Source organism: Rhododendron vialii, chromosome 8a (assembly GCF_030253575.1).
Source record: "Rhododendron vialii isolate Sample 1 chromosome 8a, ASM3025357v1".
NCBI classification, from domain to species: Eukaryota; Viridiplantae; Streptophyta; class Magnoliopsida; order Ericales; family Ericaceae; genus Rhododendron; species Rhododendron vialii.
The window spans coordinates 9,037,153-9,059,335 of NC_080564.1; the positions used below are offsets into that span (position 1 = coordinate 9,037,153).

A 22,183-nucleotide genomic window follows, 5' to 3' on the forward strand; every position below is an offset into this window, starting at 1 on the left:
TTTTTTTTGATTGACATCCTGTCTATATATACACAGTATATATGCATATCACAATTGGCTGGATATTGTCCCCATTAACCACCACATCTGATGACGATAATGAAAACGTCTGTTTGGTAAATAGATTGGGAATTCGAAATTAGACCAAGTGGATATCGATTTGGAAAGTTTAAGAACACAATAAGATTCTTTGGTAGATTAAGGATGAAATATAAAGAACGAAATTCGATAGTTGAGGGGATAAAAGTAAAATTTAGCCTCCATTTTGATTGTCAATTTGCTACACAAGACTTCAAAAAAGATACGGTACGCACTAAGATGAAAATTTCCCAAGCTTATGCTGCTGACAATCCTATACCAACCTTGATGTTGGTCAAATCCCATTGTTTCTTCCTAAAATTGGAACCAAAACCAAAGTTAAACAAGTGCCGTGTACAAAATACTACTCTGAACACATATGACATTGACAAAATAAATTTTTTTTTAATACGCGGTATCCCGGACCAGCTTGCGCACCTCAGACTAATTCATAAAGCCCCTCTCATAACAATTTCGCACGCTTACGCGTAGAGGTTATGTGCCCCCAAAAATTGTTGACAAAGGAAAATCAAACCGGAGACCTATATGATCATGGGTTAAAGATGGAATCTCCACATTTACACTTCCAAGTCATGGGCTTATAGTTGGAGCTGTCATCCACTCTAGCATAGTCAATTCTGGACATTGAAGGAGAGTTTGAATTGCTCCCTGCTTTTATTTGAGGGTTTGTGGGCACCTGAATCGCTTCACAGTGCCCACATGAACTGCATCTCCTCTCGCACCTCGGTGGCCTCGAACCGATCTGCCCGTTCAGTAGCTCGTTCCCTTCCTATAGTATCCATCCAATCCAACAAAATGAAAAAACACACATATCCATTAGTATTACCATCAGATAGAGGAAACAAGTTGTGTTCACCCACTTGACGGGTGAGATGTGGGTGGGTGAAACCGCTCTCTTGGGATAGCAATAATGCTAGCTGCTCATCAAACTTGTGAACTCCAAGGGATTGGCCTGGTGAATAATATTTTGCTTAGGTAGCTCTCAAGTTTTAAACTTCTATTTTTGACTTTTATTCGAGGGTTAGTATCTCAGCTGGCTCGGGGCTCCTTGCGGTGCTGCCTTACGCTTGCTTTAATACCAGTATGTTACGTTACTAGAATAGGCAGTTGGTCGCTGCGCTACTGATCTCACCAGAAGGGTCTTTTCCTTTGCTTGCGGAAGTCAACCTGCTTGCTCTGTATTATAATGGAGTATCACTTAAGTACTACTGACCCTGGTTTAGTCTACACAGGAACCACGTGTTATAAATTTTTTTTTTTAGGAACAATACAGGAAACACTAGTTGACGACAAGACTAGTCGCGGAAGATTAGTCAAATGTACATAAACTGATCCATACACTATGAGTTATAATAGCATTTATGATCAATTTTTATTGGTTAAAATTGAAAGATCAACTTAATGCATGTGAGGAAAAAAGTGCTCCTGGAATACTGTCACGTGGTATTCTAAGCCTCTCTCTCATCTTTTACATTCATAAATGGATCCTACGTGAAAGTGTGATGGATGAAAGATTTGGGCAACATATGACGGTGTCCCAGTAGCACTGAATTATCTCTAGCTTTTTAATTGAAATCACAGATTATTCGAAGTCACCAATGATGCATTATTTGAAGTCACCAATGATGGTATGCAATATTGATTGTTCAGCCGCCTATCACTGAGATCAAAATCTCGAATTAATATTATCAAGGGGGAAGAGAGATCTCACCCAAGAATGATATTGTGCCGGTCTGAAAATTGCTCGACCTGTGACAAAGAAACTACTCCTATTAAAAAAACAGAATTTCAACAATGCATGCCTCCAGTCCAGTGGATCGATCATGTTCAAGAAAGAAGTAATTAAATAGGGTAAGGGAATATTACCTTCAGCCATAAATCTAAGCTGTGTCGTCCAACATGAAATCAAGATAAAGAGAAACGAAATACTCCTAATAAGATGTTGGAGTTTATAGATGCATATAAATTTGTGACTCGAGCCCATTTTGAAGGAACGAGAAACCGAGAAAAAACAAATGGAGGCAACAAGTAGGGGAGAGAGAAAGAGAGACTAATAAATACTGTATGAAGATGTGGGCTGAATCTGCTTAATTGGCTGCTGATTGACGTGTGAATTGTAGGAGTGAATACGAAAGAGTGTGTTAATAAATGAGCAAAAAGTTCAGCCAAGTGAATGACACTACGAAAACAGCAGGTTGTAGTGGCAGAGAGAGAGACACTACGAAAACAGCAGGTAGTAGTGAGAGAGAGAGAGAGAGAGAGAGAGAGAGAGAGAGAGAGAGAGAGAGAGAGAGAGAGAGAGAGAGAGATCAGGTGGCGGAAATGGGGAGGGGTGGGCTGACAATACGAACGAGAAAGAACCATAACAGCAAAGAGGTACACACAAACGGACATCTGATTACAGCTGTTGGATTTGTCCCTGATTTGGGCTTTTCTTGTAGTGGTTGGTTTCTGCAGTCCCACCACTTCACGCCATATCCTCTCTCTCTCTCCCCCCCCCCTCTCTCGAGTTCGTTCTCAAGACACGTATATACATGCACATGAATATGAGTGGAACAGTGAAAGGACGACCTGAGTTGCAAATGAAAGAAACACACAAGTGGCATCATCTCTCCTGACCTCAATGTGTGCTGCCTACCTATATATCACATGATCAAAGTATGGGGTCCTTCATTTTGTGCATTACTTCTGTTAGGGTCGGAGAAATGCTGGGACACTCTTCTCAGTCATAAATGTATAATGATGCTTACCTATTTACCTCGGAATATTATTGGATGGTCTTGGGGCTTGGCCACATGCATGGCGGCCACGGGAGAACCAGAATTTCTCGATAGTGGAGTTAAATATATAAAGGTATACTCGATTTGTTTTCCTTTGGGTAAAATTTCGACATTTGTGGTGCCAAATATGTAAAATATCATGACAAATCAAACCTATATATCTTATGGAAAATTTTCGACTCAGTGGGATCGTGACATCGTGTGACCCCTCTTCTCACTATGCCCCTCCGTCCTTGGTGGCGCCTCAATACTTTTTTCCGCGACATATTCAGGAGGAACTCTAAATTTAATATATGAACCCCAGATGAATTTGTGGTGGAGATTCGAGAAGAAAAGAGTGTTCGGGCACCAAGACCATTGAATAATTACTCAGTTTCCCTTGATTTTGAAGTAATATTACCATTTTCTTTTATAAGGTTTATCAGCTAATTGAAAATTCAAAATAGAACATGTTGAAAGTATATTTGCTTTCCATTTAGTCCAGCAGATGTACTCCAGTTTTCGTAACTGCAAGTCTGCAACGTGAGGGTACTCGCAATTCCATGGAAAAAATTGAAGAGAAATATTAGAGCGAGGGATTTTGTAAGGACCTTCTAAGTTCGTAAACAGACACCACCAAGGGTACGTGCTTAGTGGTTCATAGCTTATTCCCTCAAACTTTGTCCTTTTCACAAAGCTCTGCTGTGTTCCACTAGCTAACTCTTGGTTGGGCAGCTAGCATAAGCCTCCGCTCTTTGATTCTTTTCGGGGCCCGCCTTAGATGATCATGTTCAAGGGAGTGGTGCTATGTCTAGTCGACCCTCTACTTTTTTTTTTAGTATCCAAAAAAAAGAAGAGAGAGTTCATATATAGATATAGATTGAAATGAATTTGCAAACAATTAAATAGGGGGACCAAGATTTTATTTTTCATCAGCGCAGCAAGATACAACTCCGTATGAAGAAGCACAGAAAAAAACTTCTTATAAATACGCATTAAACCGACAGTACTCCATAGGAGAAATACCCCGACTGAGATCCCCTGTCCGACACCCCTGTCCGAACCGCTTGTCCCACCTCTCTCCGCCGTTGATCTCGCAAATCAACGGCTGAGATGGGCCGAGAATGTTTTCCTCCAAAACGACTTCGTTTTGAAAAAAAAGTGCTCGGTCCATCTCAACCGTTGATTTGCGAGATCAACGGTCGAGAGGCATGGGACAGACGGGTCGGAAAGGGGGAGAGGGGATCCGGGTTCGAAATACCAATCTGGATTGCAACGGTTCGTTTCGGCCTGGGTTTTGCTAAAACTAGAATTAAAACCACAATTCCAAATATATATATATATATATATATATATATATATATATTACGGTGTTTTTGTAAATATTTTGTGGTTCAGTTTAATTTGGGTACGGTTACGGTGCTAGTATTCTATAAAATCAAAACCAGAATCGAACCGGCTGGTTGTTTAAATAAAAAATTACCTAGACCAATCCCTAGTTAAAAAATCGGTTAAAGCCCGTCATGATTGGTTCGGTTCGGGTTCCTATCGGTTGGCGTAGGATTGTCATCCCTAATTCCGTATGCATTGTGGAGAAAATGCTGGTTTGATTGGACTACAAAAAAGGTAAAATAAGATCACTAATTTTGCAATAGTAGAAATGCTGATCAAATAGAGTAACCACTTTCTGGATACAGATCTTTTGAGAGTATAATTTTCTTGTCGACCATAACAAATGAAGAGAACATTTGATAACTTAATCAAGAGGAAAAATCTGCATTTCTACAAGTCTACAACCTGATAAACAAAAAGGAGAAATACTAGGCCTCCTTACTATTCTTTGGGCTCAATTTAAGGTCCAAAATTTTTCTACTCATATTTGATTCAGGTACAATGGACCCAATTTGACTGTTTAAATGAGCACCTCATACATGGGCCTTGACAGTACCGTAACTGGGCCATTGCCTGGAGCGGACACCCTGTCGGTTTATTCTTAATACTCCTTCCGTCCCAATTTAAGTGTCCTCAACTGAAAATAGAATTTTTTAAGAATTCAAATTTTTTTATTTGAATTTCAAAATTTACACTTAAAAATTGTGAAGTTAATTATATGCATTTAAATTGCTTAATTATATCTTTCAATATAGATTTTAAAAAAATATGTAATGTGAATATTGTTTAATAGATCTCAATTAGTTTTATCATACAAAATTTTCAAAATCATGAAAAGTGTTATAAATAGAAAGATATTGTCAATTTAATTAAAAATGAAATGACTATAAAAAACTGTCAAATCAATCAGTTTTTACTGTAACTTAACCATAATTTCGCAACTATGATAATTATATTTATTTGCTTCTACTAAAATCTAAAATCAAGAATCTGCAGCTGAAACTGAAGCTAGGATTTAAAATCTGTATCCACAGCTATCACAAACACGCCCTAATCCCTTCTTTACAAATTAATTCTTGATTCAATCGCTATCTTCTTCTTCTTCTTCTTCTTCTTCTTCTTCTTCTTCTTCTTCCCGTGTGTGTAATGTCCTTAATGTGCTAATCTACACATGTAAAGAAGATGTCTAGATTAGCACATTAATTAAACTCTTACAACATTACCCATGTTATTTTAAAAAAAAAAAAAATTTAAAACCAAGCAAACTTGGACTAAGACTTCAAGAGCATTGGTCCACCAATCTCAATAATTTCATGAGACTGCTGATTACAGTGCACACAAATTTCTCACTTTACTTTTCTTATTACTATCAATAATAGAATTGGATAATAAAGTCTCCCTAGAACACACAATGCACGAACTATTTGGTCATAGCTAGCCATAGCCATGGATGGACCACTAATTAATTAAGTTGGATGAGTGGACAAGGAATGAGGGGTTTTGGACAGCTCTGCTCGATTGGCAACTTCCAAATTCCATGAATGATCAGTTGAGTTCCATATATATACTTGCAAATATATATACTACAAGGCTAGCTTAATTGATCATGTCTAAATCAAAACTGCACACGGCCAACCAAATTATACAAGGCTTGATGTGGACAGAATACCATATCACAATTCTCGAATCACTCTCTCTCTCTCTCTCTCTCTCTCTCTCTCAAGAATGTGGTACAGTAGGAGTTAGCTTTCCAAACACTCCCTTATCTTGGACCACAACTCCAGTAAACTAGGTATTCTAGGATGATGATAGTCAATAGCGGCAAGATTATGAGAATTTTAAGTCTCACGTCAGAAAAATAGAATAAATGCTAAATATAATATTGGAACTAACCCGTTATAGGCATTAAGATATTAACTGGGCATGGGTTCATACAATTTAAATTGGATTTAAGGGATGTAGTGTGGTCGACTCTTCGATTTTTGACCAACAAATTGGGTCTTGACCCATGCAATAGTGGAATCAATTCATCGTACCGTACCAACCCTAGCAATTTTTGCTAGAATTCTTTTCAAAATATTAGTTGTCAAATTGAAAACACCTTAATCGTTTACTTGATGTATTCGTTTTGTGAAAATACGAATCAAAAATTCGAATTTGATTATGATCAGATTTTGTGGGGATGTTATTATGAATTAATGCAATAAAATTTATAACTTCAATACAAAAGTTATCAATTAGAAGTTTAATTTTTTGGTGAATACCACCATATTATGCATTAAAAAAATAAAAAAAAGAAGTGTGCGTGTTGATTAATGGGACAGTAGTGCAGCGGTGCAAGCTGAGCTGTTTACTTAAGTATTATCACGCTCATGTACCCTAGGTTCGACCCCGGAGGTCCCCCTCCACCGCCTTTAATACGAAAACAAAAATCTGTGTATTGTAGCACTCCTAGCTCCTTAATTAAGGCCATGCCATAATCGATCTTCTTGTTATTTTGCTTCCTAGCTCGAAAAACTGATACTGGAAATAGCAACCTTAATTAATTAATTACCACTGCCGACTTGGATAACTCGAACTCAAATATATATATATATATATATATATATATATATATATATATATATATATGTGCCTACATTCTTAATAAATTCGATAGCTATGATCTTATATATCTTGATTTACTTAATTATGATGATATATACACACACACACTCTCCATCGATCATAAGTACAATAATTGAGAGCAAAATGGAAACACATAACCACCGTTTTAATTAGTAGGGCACTCAGATGTTGTTGTATGGTCAAATCGATCGATATTCCACCCAAATTAGCATAACAGGTTACAATAAATAAAATAGAGGTTGTCTGCCCCTAATTAAAATCATAGGCCTTTTTATTTAGTATATTTGAAAGCTAAGTTTACCCGCCACATCAGGCACCGAGAATTTTGCGTAAAAACTCTGTTCCTAATTATTAGTCCATTATCTTCATTTTTGGATGTTCCAAATTGTTGGTCCTTTTTCTAAATGAGGAAGTAGAAATTTGATGATTTCCAAACGTGCCCCTCATCAGTGAATATAAGTGTTGTTAAGTAGGTAGTATAATATAGAGGCGATACTGGAAATGATGTCATTAAAGTAGAATGTAGGAGTAATTATTGCACGTCTCCTTAAAAAAGTTTGAACTCCCAAAAGGGACCATAAAAAGTTGTTTACAACTCCATGGTCCCCGGTGGTTTGGCCGTCTAATCGTGTGCTGCGTTTGCTGGTACTTGCTGAGCTCAAAGGGGGACGACGATGCGGTGGAGTGCGGCGGCGGCTCTTGGCTGGTCTTGAGGAGAGTTTGGCCTTCTCATTGGTGGTGAAGGGTTGCGGGTACTGTTTGCTGCTTCTAGATCCGAGCTGTTTTCGGCTGTGCATGGGCTTTTTTGGTGGTGGTTGGTGGCGGCAGATTGGGGTGGCGGGCTGCTAGGGTTTTGGTATTAGATTTAGGATTGTTTTGGGTTCTTGGGATCACCTGATTGTAATATCTGGGTTTTTTATGTCTTGTTCGGTTAGGTTTTTGGAAAAAAAATTTCAACTCAAAAAATACTCATTACCTATACTTTTAATTATTATTCTCCACTTATTATTCCTATCTCTAATCATTATTCACATTTCTCTCTCTATTCATTACCCATACTTCCAATCATTACTCTATTTCTCTCATAACCTCAAAAAATTTCTCAAGAACTCATCCATATACAACATTAGATTTATAGAGGTGTTTGGGCTTCGGCCCAAAGGGTGTCTTTGATTGGCTTCTTGCTAATCGTAGGTTTTGGATCTTGGATTGGACTGATTGTTTTTTGAACATGATGTTATTTTCTTACTCCTATTAATCTTGTAACAATTTTAAAATTAATGAAATTTTTTAACCGTTGAAAAAAAAACTAACAACGATGAGTGTTGAAGCTCCTTCATAACTCATTTCATCCACAGATAATGGACACTCTATTTAGTGAGGACTTGCCCCACCCTCCTTTCTCCCTATGAAAACATTGATATAGTTTTTCTAGATTAAAAAAACCCACAAGGAGCATTGTTATTTTTAGGGTGAACAAAATGAAAGTTCAAGAATGATGCCGTGTCAACTCTGCGAAAGAGTATTGTCTCACCGCTATCATTTGGAAACTCCACCGCATCGACGTCAGGATCGAAATTAAGATCCTACCACGCGTGGTAGTATCAGAGATAGTATGTTTAACGCCAATAAAAGGCTACGTGGACCTGGCCATATCCAACCAAATCCGGTTCGGCAGTGTCGTATTGAATATGCTGCGTTTGGGCCTGAACTCGTGTAGTTATTTCTACTAGCTGTCTGGCATTAGTTCTCATTGGCCCCCCGTAATTTACTATACCTACAGGCGTCAGGATCGCTACGAAGCCCCGATTCGCACCTTTCGTTACTGCCACCCGTCCAGTGGGATAGAACCACGTGGACATGACATTAAACAACTGGTATTGCTGTTAGGGCTCGGAAATGGGAAGAAAACGTGGTCAGGTCGCACAAGTTGGCCACGTGGCGTGTTCCGGTTGGCCTTGCATGAATTATTCCCGTTCCTAGTATCTTTCCATTTCCACTCCCATAAAACACAGGAAAAAAGCGATCTGTTTGTCTTCAAGCAGAGCAATAAACAGAAAGAATTACGCGTAGGGCAGTGTTTGGTTGGCCCAGCCCAACTATTCGTTGTTCAACTTCCCCCTCCTATATACTTCTCCAAAGGGAAATGAGAAAAATCTTGAGTTTCGTAATCCAGCTCTACATGACTCTTCAAGCTTATCAGCAAAAAAAAAAAAGCAAAGAAAAGGCCTATACTATAATCTAAAATTTTGATTGGTTTAGGAGCCGCCGCGTGTGCGCGATATCAACCTTTATCCATGAATCATAATACCCCACCCGTTTCAGGTTTCTTGTCCATTTTCACATTTCTGAATATCTTGAAAAAATTAGTATCTATATTTTCAAATGTATAATATTTTTAAATCTGTAATATATGCAATATATATTTTATTTGATAAATTTTAATCATTTCTATTAAAAAAATTTAAAATCATAAAAATAATAAAAAAATATAAATTATTAAAAAATAACACGCATGTCCGGGATAATAAATTTGAAATGGAGGGGTAGCTTTCTAAGTTGGGGGGCGTATTCCAGCTGGCAAGTGCCAATCTCAACAATGCATGGTGTTAGATGTTAGGGCCCACTAGCAAGTTTGTGGGGCCTAATCTTGGACTTATTCACCAACCCTCCCGTCGGATATCTATCCTTCTCTTGGCTGTCCACAGGTGGAGAATAAATGGTGCATGATTAAGAGTAATTATTCAGTAGTCCGAGAGCACCGTCACATGGTGCTTCGGACTACTCCGCCACCACATATTTTTGTGAGATCTATACACTTGGTCGTTGATTCCATGAGAACATGTGATTGTAGAATAGTCCGGAACACCACGTAGCTTTGCTCCGGAACGATTGTATAATTTCGCCATGATTAGGGCCTCATTTTCTCAACAATCGACAGCAAAGTTCACAATCTTAAAAAGACACACAATGTTTACAAAAAACATTTTTGGTTTACATTTCTTTTTTTGGGATATGAATGACTTGCTATGAACGTTTTGCTCTTGGAGCAATGCTGTACCCCTACCTCACATATATTATCTTTTAGCAGGATTTTTCGCTATCATTATGAATCCTTACTCTCGAGAATTTTAGTAATATATATGAAATGTAATCGGAACACGTTTTCAAGATTGCATTCACAAATGTGCATCGTGCACGCGTTATGTGCTTACCTAGCTCTACACCAATCTGCAATTATACGAAATTAAGTTGATGGAAAATCCAAAGGTTGGGTGAAAGTTTACATTACAACTAAATAAGGCTACCGCGACGAAATCAGGTGATGAATTTTGCCGCCGATTATACACTTTAGGTGACGAAATAGAATGTCGTCGCCTAAAGTGTGGACGAAATCTATTTTTTTCTCAATTTCTGTTTGAAAAAAAGAAAAAGAAATCTATTTTTCTCACCAAATATATAATACCCTTTCGCCGACAAAAATAGAATTCATCGCCATTGCTTGCAAGGAAACCAAGATTTTGTCGTCAAAAAGGTGCATTTTGTTAATTAGGAAAATAGATTTCATCGCCAATGCATGCTTTCGGATACAAAATAAAATTTTGTTGCAAATGTACCATTTGGCGACGAAATATTTCGTCACCTCTTTTAAGACTAATAAATTTTTGATATACAAAATATTATATATCGTCGATATATGTATTGATATATATACACACACACAAAACTTCAGGTAAGGGCACCCTTACCTTGTTAAGGTAAGAAACTTATATTTTCCGATCGAATTTTGATGATCCGAGCCATTTAATGTTTTCAGAACGTAATTTTAAAGGTACTCGCAAGAAATCGGCAAAAAAAAATTACCGGGAAGGGCTTCATCCCAGCAGTTTTTGTTTATTTTTTATCGAGCGGTTCAAATAAAAACTGCTTGGATGAAGCACTTCCCGGTCTTTTTTTTTTTGCTGATTTTTTTGGGGGTATATTTAAAATCACGTTTTGAACACATTGAGCGGCTCGCGTCATCGAAATTTGATCGAAAAAGGGAAGAAAATGGGAGGTCCGCAACTTAATACGGTAAGGGCGCCCTTACCTGAAAGGGACTGATATATATATATATATATATATATATATATATATATATCAAAAGGCCCTTATCTTTCCAAAGTAATCTAACAGTGTGTCATGGGCTAGAGAGAGGGGACGTGCTCAACTATTAGATCAAATCTCTCTATCCCTCTCTGTTATTCTTTATCCTCTCATCAGACTCATATGCTGCCTCTCCTCTCCGTAACCCTCCTCCTATCTTGCCGATTTCCACCGCACGACGCTGGTTCCTCATTTTTTAGGTGGCTACGAAGTAAGCAAAAGCGAGAGAAATGCTGGCTGAAAGGAAATTTTGTTTGAGCGATCAGGGAAAATTATATATAAAAGAAATTTAGTTGAACACTTTAATTATTTGTGTTGTCTGTTTCGTTTATGATTAATTTAATTAAACACTTACTGAACTATACGTTTGATTTCATTGGTTTTAAGTTGCTTATTTTTTTCAAAGCTCATTTACTGTAACTGTGAAGATGAATATGGAAAAGAATTTGGTCTTGGTCAATAGTAAGAATGAATAATTGATTTTAAATTGATCTTGATTATATTGCATCGTATCTCTAAATACAGACAGTTAAACCTTGCTAAAAAGTGAATTTCAAGTCATGGCAATTTATTGAATGCCGGTTTTCGAGCCGTGCCTTTAGGCACATATATATACCAAAAAAACACCTAAAAAAATACCCTAAATCTTAATCTCATAGTTTTCGATCAAATTTTTATGATTCGAACCGTTCAATGTGTGCAGAATGTGATTTTAAGGGTGCTCGCGAGAAATTAGCCAAAAAAATGACCGGAAAAGGTTTAATTTGAACAGTTTTTATTTGAACCGTTCAGTAAAAAACTGTTCAAAACTGTTCGGATCAAGCCCTTCCAGGTCATTTTTTTTGCTGATTTCCCGCGGGTACCCTTAAAATCACGTTCTGATTACATTGACCAGCTCGGATCATCAAATTTTGATCGGGAACTATGAGGTATTTTTTTAGGTGTTTTTTTGGGTGTCCTCGGAACCGCCCTATATATATATATATATATATATATATATATATATACACACACACTTAAAAAAACACCTCATATCTCAATCTCATAGTTCTTGATCAAATTTTTATGATCCGAACCGTTCAATGTGTGTAGAATGTGATTTTAAGGGTGCCTATGAGAAATTAGCAAAAAATATGATCGGAAAGTGCTTGTTTTGAATAGTTTTTAATTGAACTGTTCATTAAATCTAAACTAAAAACTGCTCAGATCAAGCTCTTCCCTGTCTTTTTTTTTTTGCTAATTTCTCGTGGATATCCTTAAAATTACGTTCTGATCACATTAAACGGCTCGAATCATTAAAATTTGATTGAAAACTATGAGGTGTTTTTATAGGTGTCTAAGTTGTCCCCGGAACTGTCCCCTCTCTCTCTCTCTCTCTCTCTCTCTATATATATATATATATATATATATATATATATATATATATTCGGGTGATACTTTTAGGTTCCAAATGAATGCGACCTTTTTTTTTGGGGGCACTTTCTAATCCCCTAAAATCAATCTTTTATTTGCGTGCAGACTACACATGTATATAGGCATGCATGACAATGTCACATGATATTCCGGAAGGTTACACGGGTTAGGATTTGCCTAAGCAACACAAATGATTAAAGTCATATATTCATCTTGGTTCGAGAAATGGAATTACGTGCCAGATGATTATTGTTCTGCAAATCACTATCAATGTAGTAAAACCTTAATATCAGAATGTTGTGGGAATACCCAGACGTGTAAGGCAGTGAAACATATGTACTCCATACAAATGGAACTCCTTTTTTTTCCTTAACCACCAGATGTTCGGATCAGTTTGCTGGCATTTTGACTAATTTTTTAGTTCATAAAGTTAATGACCTAAAAAATCCTCGATTGATCCTAAGATTTGAAATTTTTGATTTTCATAAAATTCAAATATGCGACGTAATATTTATTTAATTTTTTATGCCTACTTGATTTATAAATAGGAGTGGTTATTAATGGTACTGTAGCTAGCTAGCTATCTATCTATAGATAGATCTAGGTATATGTGGCATCTATATGCAGGGGTATTTGCCTAGCTAATTGGATATAAGGATAAGTGTACGTTAAAAGAAGAGGCGGGAAGACTTGACAGACTTTAAGGATGAGTTACACTCGTTCCCTCAATTTCCACTTCAGACCTGAATGTTTATTTGTTCACACTTCAGTGCCTTACGTATCTAATTCGTTCCCAGCAATGTCAATCGGTCAAACCACCCATTAGCAGTTCACTCCTGTAGACCAGATACATTTGAAAATTTATTTAGCTACTAATTAAGCTAGCTTCATTCATCAGAATCTTTACAAGACACTAATACAAAGCCAAAAGACCTTATTGCTTTGTTTCTAACCGATTTGGGAATATTGAGAGCTCTTTGTAAACACTTGGCAAAACATCCCTTTTCGTTATAACCTTGTCATATATAGTATACTAACAAAACTCACATTTGAATGCATATGATCATTTCTCACATATTCAAGGTATATTGTAGCTTGTGAATCAGATCAAGTATGTAACAGAAAGCAATTTTTTATTTTTATTGTTACTGGAAATATTGTAAGCTGTCATGCATGTATAGTGCCCTTCCGATACCAGCCATAGAAAAATACACCATTAGAATGATGTGAAGCTTTAGATAGTTTATTTATAATATTGATATTTTTATGCAATAATCTTTTATTACGTCCCAATTCATTTTTGGTTAACCTAGGTTTGAACCAGTAACCTATCCACTCGGTCTCTTTTCTAGTTTACTCAATAATTAATCCGGTCTTTAAAACATTTTTGCCCACAAGGGCCACAAGGCACCAATGGCGTCCATGTTTTATGTAATAAGTCACCTAGTTCTACAGAGTATCGATCCACTCAAATCAAAATCAAGATCAAGGTATGAGAATATCAACTTTCTTTGCTTAATTTCTTTCTCCCATTTTGTGTGCAATTCAGCAAGTCATTCCCATAATTCCCATGATCCATACCAGGTGTGCCAAACAAAACTATTAATGACCTTGTGAAGTTGGTCCACAGTCGATCGAAGAAGCCACACACTTGAAAGATGGACGAGAAAAATAAAACCGTAAAGGTCATGGTGCGAAAACCATGGAACTTAACGGTCGTGAAGTGTAATTCTATCTTGTCAAAAAAGAAGAAGTGTAATTTTATCCAAAACTAATAATAGGGTTGGGTAGAATGTAGATAGAGAGGGAGGAGAGAGAGTGAGATGGCGGGTCCAATGACGGGCTTACCATTAGCTGTATGAAAAGCTAACCTTTGGTTGGTACTTTTCATTTGAACGCAGCTATCCCTATCAGGCCATCACTTGTTCATCGCTACCCTCTCTCACTAGTCTCTCCCCTCCATATAAATACAGAAAGCCCCATGCCTTTCTCATCATCATCATCATCTCATTTAAAACACAAACAATGGCCACATTGGCATACCCCTCCTTGAGAAATATCATTCCGATCTCTCTTTTCTTGCATAGCCTGCTTGCCTTTTCCTTCACAGCCCTTGCTCGACCTGCCACTTTTACCCAGGACTTCAGAATCACTTGGGCTGATTCGCATATCAAGCAAATCGAAGGAGGGAGGACCATCCAACTTGTCCTGGACCAGAATTCAGGTAATTATATATATGTACCTGAGTTAAAGGTATTAGTAATTGTTTATATTTTTAATGAGTTAGTAGTACTGAGTTAAATTTGGGACATGCTCAAGTTACTATGGTTTTTCTACATGCTATATAGGTTGTGGGTTTGCCTCCAAGGGCAAATACTTGTTCGGAAAGGTTAGCGTGGCGATCAAGCTTGTTCCCGGAGATTCTGCTGGGACTGTCACCGCGTTTTATGTGAGTTTCGTCCTTCCAAAATATTAGTCAATGAGAAAAGTCATGTTAGTACTGCGTAATTTTTTTAAATTACACTAGATAAAAGATCTCAATAAATTTTTTAAACTGGTGCCAAAAAAATTCAAGATATCATACATGAAAATACTTTTCCATTTTATTCAATAATTACATGATATCCCATAGTTGACTAAAAATAGAACATTACTATTAACATAACAAGAGGGAGTAGAAAAATACAAAAGGACCAACAAAATAATTGGCTAGTTACAGAACTACAAAAGCAAACCTGAAAAATGTCTTTTTCCGTAAGTTTAATAATTTGAAACTTTTTTTGTTCCGTACGTGGTACTATTGTTTTCTTGTCACTTGGGGAATCAATCAGTTATACTGAATTGGATTTCAGATGAATTCGGACACCGACACCATCCGCGACGAGTTGGATTTTGAATTCTTGGGAAACCGGAGCGGGCAGCCATACACGGTCCAAACCAATGTGTACGCACATGGAAAAGGTGACCGGGAACAAAGGGTTAACCTTTGGTTTGATCCTGCAGCTCAATTCCACACTTATTCGATACTCTGGAACCATCATCATGTTGTGTAAGTTATACTAGTAATATTTTTTTTATAACTAGATGTTGCTAATCAGCTTATCACCGTTTACCACTATATTATTCTACATTGTACGTAGTTACCCCTCAAAGAATCTAAATTCTATGCACTTGTGAAAATATGTTTTTTAATCTTTGTTCTGTATCCCTGAAAAAGGGATCTGTGGGAACCAAAATTGGGTGTCATTTTCACATATTTTTAACTCCTCCAGTCAAGAGTAGAGTAGGGTACTGTTGCTATGTTATTATATCAATAAAGTACTTCAATAATCAACCGTCCCAATTTAAAGAAATTAATAGGGTTCTTAGACTAAGTACTGGTCCAAGGTCATGTGGTGCATGGTGAAGTTATACGATAATCCGGAAATACTGCCACGTAGTATTTCGAATCACTTTTCAAGCACACATTCTTGTGAGGAGTGTATGAACCCCACAGGAATGTGTGGTTGAAAAGTGGTCCGAAATATCACGTGGCGGTACTTCCGAACTATTAAATAATTTCTCTGGTGTGTGACCACCGAAACCACACGGTGAGCACCGTCGAAGTGTGGCTGTGATGGCCTCTGTTACATAATTCGAGATCAATTCGTAAGAATTAATTTTCTAAATCAGAATGTTAAAAATCTGGCTGCACATATAGCTTAGGTGTGGCTCATACTACATCAAAGTTGATACCTTTTTTTCCAATTTAATTTTATTGGTAACTGATTCAATTAACTATGGAATTGCAGATTTTCTGTGGATGAAGTACCCATAAGGGTTTACAAGAACAACGAAGCCAAAGGAATCCCCTTCCCCAAATTCCAACCCATGGGAGTCTACTCCACATTATGGGAAGCCGATGACTGGGCTACAAGGGGTGGGCTTGAAAAGATCGATTGGAGCAAAGCCCCTTTCTATGCCTACATGCAGAACTTCGAGCTCGAAGGTTGCGCCGTGCCGGGCCCCTCAACTTGCCCGTCGAGCCCCTCAAACTGGTGGGAGGGAGCTGCGTATCAACAGCTCAACGCCGCCCAAGCAAGAAGTTACCGGTGGGTTCGTATGAACCACTTGATCTACGACTACTGCACCGACAAATCACGATACCCAGTGACTCCACCTGAATGTGTGGCCGGGATCTAAATATCCATTCAACCGGCCGCCGCCCGTGGATCCACTGTCACAAATAAATATCAGTTCGTATATACATATATGTGGATACACTACCTTGGATTGGAAGCCATATATGCAATTCTGAAGTGTCTGAGGGGACGAAAAGTCAATGTTGTCTGTATCTGTAGCACCATGCACATTTTGTGTGTGCCCAATAATGCTTTTGTATGTTAATAATTTCTTTCAAGTGTATGTACTATTTCTTCTTGATTAATAAAATTATCTATTTAAAAAAATCACTGTCGCACAAAAATAATGCTTTCGTATGAGTGCCAAGGAAATGCATTTTGGATTGTTTCAGAGAATTATTAATAGTTGACTGAGAAGCAGCTAAGTTTGCATGGGCCAATCAATTTGTTCCTTCCTTTTAATAAATACCAGACCTAAAATCAGGTGGACATTATTGAGCCGTTTAAAAAAATGGGCCCTTAATTTAGTTAAGCTGTTATGAATGTATGTTTTTTTTTTTTGAAAGGATGAATGTATGTGGTGTACACGAAAAGTTGTTCAATGCTGGGATTGCTAATCTTGTGCTACGTCGGTTGTCCCTAGCAGGTCTTTTTTCACTACACATTCAGTATGAGGCCTAAGACAAACATGTAAGTCTAACGAACGATTCCAATGTGTGGCGAAAAAAGGGTCTGAAACACCGGGGTTGAATTGACGGGTCATCCGTCACACGTGCGTGTCCAAAGGGTCACGTGTAGTTCTATGCCATATAGGACCGGCCTGCAACCATTAATTCATGGTGTTAGAACTGTGACTCATATGTTTAGTATGAAGTGATACTAAGGAGGACATGATACGGTATCGTACAAGGGTATTTTTGGGATACAGGCCACATACCTTGTTAGGGTTAGAATAAAGTACGTATAAATACTCTATTTTGTAAACCCTATTTCGTACTGTGATAATAAGAACAACAGTCACTCTCGCTCCCGTGGACGTACCCGGTTTTGGGGAACCACGTATATCTCTGTGTTGGTTTCTTTACTGTTTTATACTTGTAAAATCGTGCGTGTGTGTGACGATCCTAACACATGGGTTAAGAATTGTGTGGTTTGATAGTCCACTAGTACTGGGAAACGAAAGGACTGTCATGGCCAAAGACACTTTGAACGATCGATGACAGATTATTTCCATTTGTTGGATCTTTCTGTTCTATAAAGGCTATATCATATGGGGTGCAATCGGTTCGGTTTGGTCCGGTTTTGGCTAATTTTACGGCTAAATCAGTTAATTTGTTTGGTTTCGAGATTCCGAAATTGAAACTAGAAATTACTTCGGTTTTGTTTTGATTGGGTTTATTTGGGTGGTCCTGTTGACTTGCTTTTTTCGTTTTTGGGCCACTAACAAATCTTAGTGAAAAACAAACATGAATAAAAAATATATATATAACTCAGTCCAAAAACAAATAAAACCCCAACTATGTACCCAATAAAACCAAAATCACATAAGAAAAATCTCTAAAAGAATTAGAAAACATAAAATGAAATGACAAAAAACTCTAAACTGATGTATAGAAACAATTTCCGTTTACCCTGTACCCATCAAGCCTAGTTTAAAAAACAAAATAACCGGGTCTTGGAGAATGGGTGATAAAAGTTTACAGCGGAGAGAAACACCTAAATAAACAAGCCCAATACTCAACCAGACACGCAGACAAAAAGTATATATCAATCCATAAAATGTGTACTGATATCCAAACTTGTTTGTCATACATTATATACTTATTATATTCCACCTAATGAGCAGAGATTAGCTAGACCGTTATAAAAAAATTCACCAAGCCAATCAAGAGTGAGTATTTAATGCACCTAGGGCACCTCCACAGAGTTCTATAGGGGTCTTTTCTACCGCATATAATAGTGCGCGAGAGTCATATATACTTGATGGTGAAATTCACACCAATATGTAATGAAAAATGCTCCTAAAATATTACGTGGTGATGCTCCATCAGCAATTAATGATTTCCCCCAACAGATACCCCTACATAGGCACTCTATACATAGAATAAAATATGTCACGGTGTTTGAACCACGCATGCATGAATAAAGTATGCGGTGGTCATTAGATTATACTTCCTAATGTGCCCTCCCATATGTACCGGGTAGCTTCCTTTTGTTTTACTATTTTGTTGGAAAAACCCATGGTAGGTGTTCCATATTAATGTTTTATATATGTACTTTTTGGTTTATGTTACATAATTTACTTCACTTTACGGTTTTTTATTTTTATATAGTGTCTATAGTGTACAGTATTGTAGCTAGATTGACTGATGCTGTAGTTACGAAGAGTTATATGAATCTTAATATGAATTTGAAAAAAATAGATATCATACAAGAATGGACCAATTCCAACACTATTCCCTTAGAGTCTAGTTGTTTGACGAGACCGATAGTAAAAACAAATATAATTAATTGCACCATACTAACTATGATTATGAGATTAATAGTACAACATTTCCACATAAAATTCTGAATCCCATTCTTTGTGATAAGATTATATATATATATATAATACATGATTAATCGAAATCGTAAAAAAATTAAAACATACCAATTATGTAGCCACCTTAAATTAATATTGATGCTTATATCCAGTTGATTAAACAATCAGGCAAATAAAGTATGATGGCAGAAAGAGGAAGAAGAAATACATGCAAAAGGACGACAGCAAAATGCACGAGAGGAAAGACAAACTTATCATAGGCATGCGATAAAGTCATCTGCACCACTAGTACGTACCCCAAAACCAAGGGAACAACTCTTGCAAACAAATAACATCCAAACAGTTGATGATAAAAGGATCCATATAATTCCTCCCAAGAAAAGAAAAATAGAACAATAAAATACAATGCAAGAAGGAGAGAGAGAGAGAGAGAGAGAGAGAGAGAGAGAGAGAGAGAGAGAGAGAGAGAGAGAGAGAGAGAGAGAGAGAGAGGTTTGAGAGAGAGAGAGAGAGAGAGTGGTTTGATTCCCTCTTTCTCTGTCTACCTGTTATGCAGAGGATCAGCTCCGGTTGGAATACCCCTTTTTTCTTCAGTTGCATTGCAAGAAGAATTACAAGAAGAAGAAGCAGCAGCAAAACTAGAAACTTGGGTGAAATTCGCAAATCCTAAAGGCGCCACTCGGATTCCAAGCCCATGAGAGTTCGTGAGAAGAATCAGCAGAATCACTAGTTCAACTAGACCACCCATTTTTTTAATCACTAATAATTGACGTGACGAAAAGCGAACCACGGAACCGCACGATCAGAACATAGCACCAATAGTAATAGTCAATCGCTAGCTTCAACTTGAACACCCCCTCAAGAACTTGAGTTCTGGTGATAAGAAGAGAGAGCAGGGGACTATAACTTCTCTTTTTCTTTTTTTTGGATCGAATAAGAAGCACTGTAGCCAATCTACGTATGGCTGAGAAGTGGACCCCTTCTACTGGCGCTTACTTAGGTGATCTCCGAGAGTGATCGATAGAAGCTCCAGTTACACAGCTCATGAAGGAATATCTGATCCAGGCACAGCAGCTTGCTTCGGCTATAAGGCTTAAGGGGACTGTACCTTGGAGATGAAGAAATGGAGGAGAAAAGCTAAGGGAATGGTCACTGACACTTCCAAGCTTCAAGTAAAAGAGATCTGTGGATGCTTTGCCATATACAACAATGGCGACCTGAATTTATGGAACAGAACATATATGAGACAGAGGAAAAGTTTGTCAGAGCATGAGTTTTTGTTTCCCAGAGCATAAATATAAATCATCTCTGGACTACTACGGCCTAAGGGCACCTTATAATTTGGCACCGGGGCCCTCCTAGTACATTTGTTTTTTAATGACTCGGGCATTCGGTGCAGCTTACGTGCAACAGGAGCCGGCCTAGGCCCAAGGCCCAAGAGACCTGAGCTTTATGCATTTAAAAATTTTCAAAATTTAGGGAAACTTCAATATTATTTGTAAATTAGTATATATATATTATTTGTTCGTTCTATATCACAAATGTTTTTACTAGCTCAGTGGTAAATTGCTTTTAGTCCATATGGAGTGTCTAAGTTCGAGTCTTCTGGGCAGCTTTTTCTTTTGAAATTATTTTCCCCAAAAATCATGCTATTGTAATTTTGAAACAAGTTAAAGTTTCGTTCACTCTCCTTCAAAAAGAGGGTGAACATGCACTATCATCCTTCCTATTAGTTGAAATAATGTGGATCCCATCACAAAGTGATACATTGCCTACCAAAAAGTGTATTGCAGAGGTAAGCATGACATCACTTGTGGTGGGATCTACACCATTTCAACCAATAAAATGAAGAGTAATGTTCACCCTCTTATAAGGAGGGTGAACAAAATTGCACTCTTTTGAAACTAAATCATGTAGAATTCAAGCCAACCATTTTGGCCACTGGTGACAAAGCAATTAACATACATTATGAAGTCTAAAGTAGTAATATAAAAAAATATTTTTGTCATTGTTGTTTAACTCTAAAAATACGTAGGGCATCACCCCATAATTTAGCCTTGGACATTCAAATCTCTTAGGCCAGCCCTGCGTGCAACGCGACTTGTTTAAGGGACTATTCCACCGTCCACTAGCCGGGGTTCAATTGAAGCCCAAACAAATGCCCCATATAGACCGATTCCAAAAGAGATTTCAATTACTTGGTTCTAGTTGTCACTTCATAACTATAGTAAGTGTGTGCTTTTATTAAAACCCACAATCTACAAGCTAAAGTACCGAAAACTTGTAAAAAGTAAAAGACATAAGTACTATTAAAATGACACGAACTTTTAAAAAAGACAAAAAAAAAAATTGGGACGGAGAGAGTACAAGTGACATTGTTTTATCGTTTTGATGCGTAAGCTCATTGATAAGTTTCGCATTTCCTCATCAGAAATCCTCAAACCTGCTAACTCCTTTGGACAACTCCTGAATGGCCCAATTCTGACAGGAAAGCCCTCAGTCACATGATTAAATTTGGGCCTGTCAAGGCTCTTTTAACTAATTTGGACCAGTCCAGCTCGAAATAGGCTTTCAGGTGGTATATATGTGCGACGAACGACTATGTGTGCCCAATAATTAACTGGAAACAACCTTGAAGATCTTTATTACTAACAAACAGTGCAAAGAAAGAAAAGACATATCTGAATACACAAAAATGCTATCGAATCCGAAAGTTTGTTCGGTTAATTGATGAGTTTGCCTACACAATTGAACAAGTTTCGAATATTGAGATCAGACCGCAATAATGTACAATAACCTCTTGTGAATTCTCGATCCCCTCTTGACGCTGATGGCATGACTTTAATTGGACCGGAAAGTGAATCAGTCGATGTACGTATAAGTTTGGCCTGAACACCCTAGCCGCCTAACTAAACAGAAAAAGAAAAGTCTCCAACATGGCCACATGGGACGGTGGACCCACAGTAGTCACTGTCTTTCAAAGCTCACCCTTGATATGGGTATTTATCTGGTCTTGATTTCTGTTACAAGCAGTTTTCCGTTGGCGGCTCACTTGGGCCCCCCTGGCAGTTGCAATCTCTTTA

General features: G+C 37.6%; 2 protein-coding genes across 2 annotated transcripts; one reads left to right on the top strand and one right to left on the bottom strand.

Annotated features, from left to right (window-relative positions):
* Positions 1-238: 238 nt before the first annotated feature.
* On the bottom strand, positions 239-2,642 carry LOC131335652 (EPIDERMAL PATTERNING FACTOR-like protein 2). The gene is made up of 3 exons (XM_058371109.1): positions 1,966-2,642; positions 1,811-1,848; positions 239-868 (listed from the first exon to the last, which is right to left on the bottom strand). The coding sequence occupies exons 1-3, from the start codon at positions 2,081-2,083 to the stop codon at positions 629-631; spliced, it is 396 nt and encodes a 131-aa protein (XP_058227092.1). The 5' UTR covers positions 2,084-2,642; the 3' UTR covers positions 239-628.
* Positions 2,643-14,327: 11,685 nt separating this feature from the next.
* On the top strand, positions 14,328-16,885 carry LOC131335653 (probable xyloglucan endotransglucosylase/hydrolase protein 6). Its single transcript, XM_058371110.1, has 4 exons — positions 14,328-14,661; positions 14,786-14,886; positions 15,290-15,486; positions 16,229-16,885. The coding sequence occupies exons 1-4, from the start codon at positions 14,463-14,465 to the stop codon at positions 16,617-16,619; spliced, it is 888 nt and encodes a 295-aa protein (XP_058227093.1). The 5' UTR covers positions 14,328-14,462; the 3' UTR covers positions 16,620-16,885.
* Positions 16,886-22,183: the final 5,298 nt, after the last annotated feature.

Bases quoted from the DNA above. Each gene is read 5' to 3' on its own strand.
- LOC131335653 (XM_058371110.1), top strand. From the start codon at position 14,463: ATGGCCACATTGGCATACCCCTCCTTGAGAAATATCATTCCGATCTCT. The intron at 14,662-14,785 runs GTAATTATATAT...CATGCTATATAG, and splicing joins TGTCCTGGACCAGAATTCAG to GTTGTGGGTTTGCCTCCAAG. The intron at 14,887-15,289 runs GTGAGTTTCGTC...ATTGGATTTCAG, and splicing joins GGACTGTCACCGCGTTTTAT to ATGAATTCGGACACCGACAC.
- LOC131335652 (XM_058371109.1), bottom strand. From the start codon at position 2,083: ATGGGCTCGAGTCACAAATTTATATGCATCTATAAACTCCAACATCTT. The intron at 1,849-1,965 runs GTAATATTCCCT...TCTTTGTCACAG, and splicing joins GCTTAGATTTATGGCTGAAG to GTCGAGCAATTTTCAGACCG. The intron at 869-1,810 runs GTGAGATCTCTC...TGGATACTATAG, and splicing joins CGGCACAATATCATTCTTGG to GAAGGGAACGAGCTACTGAA.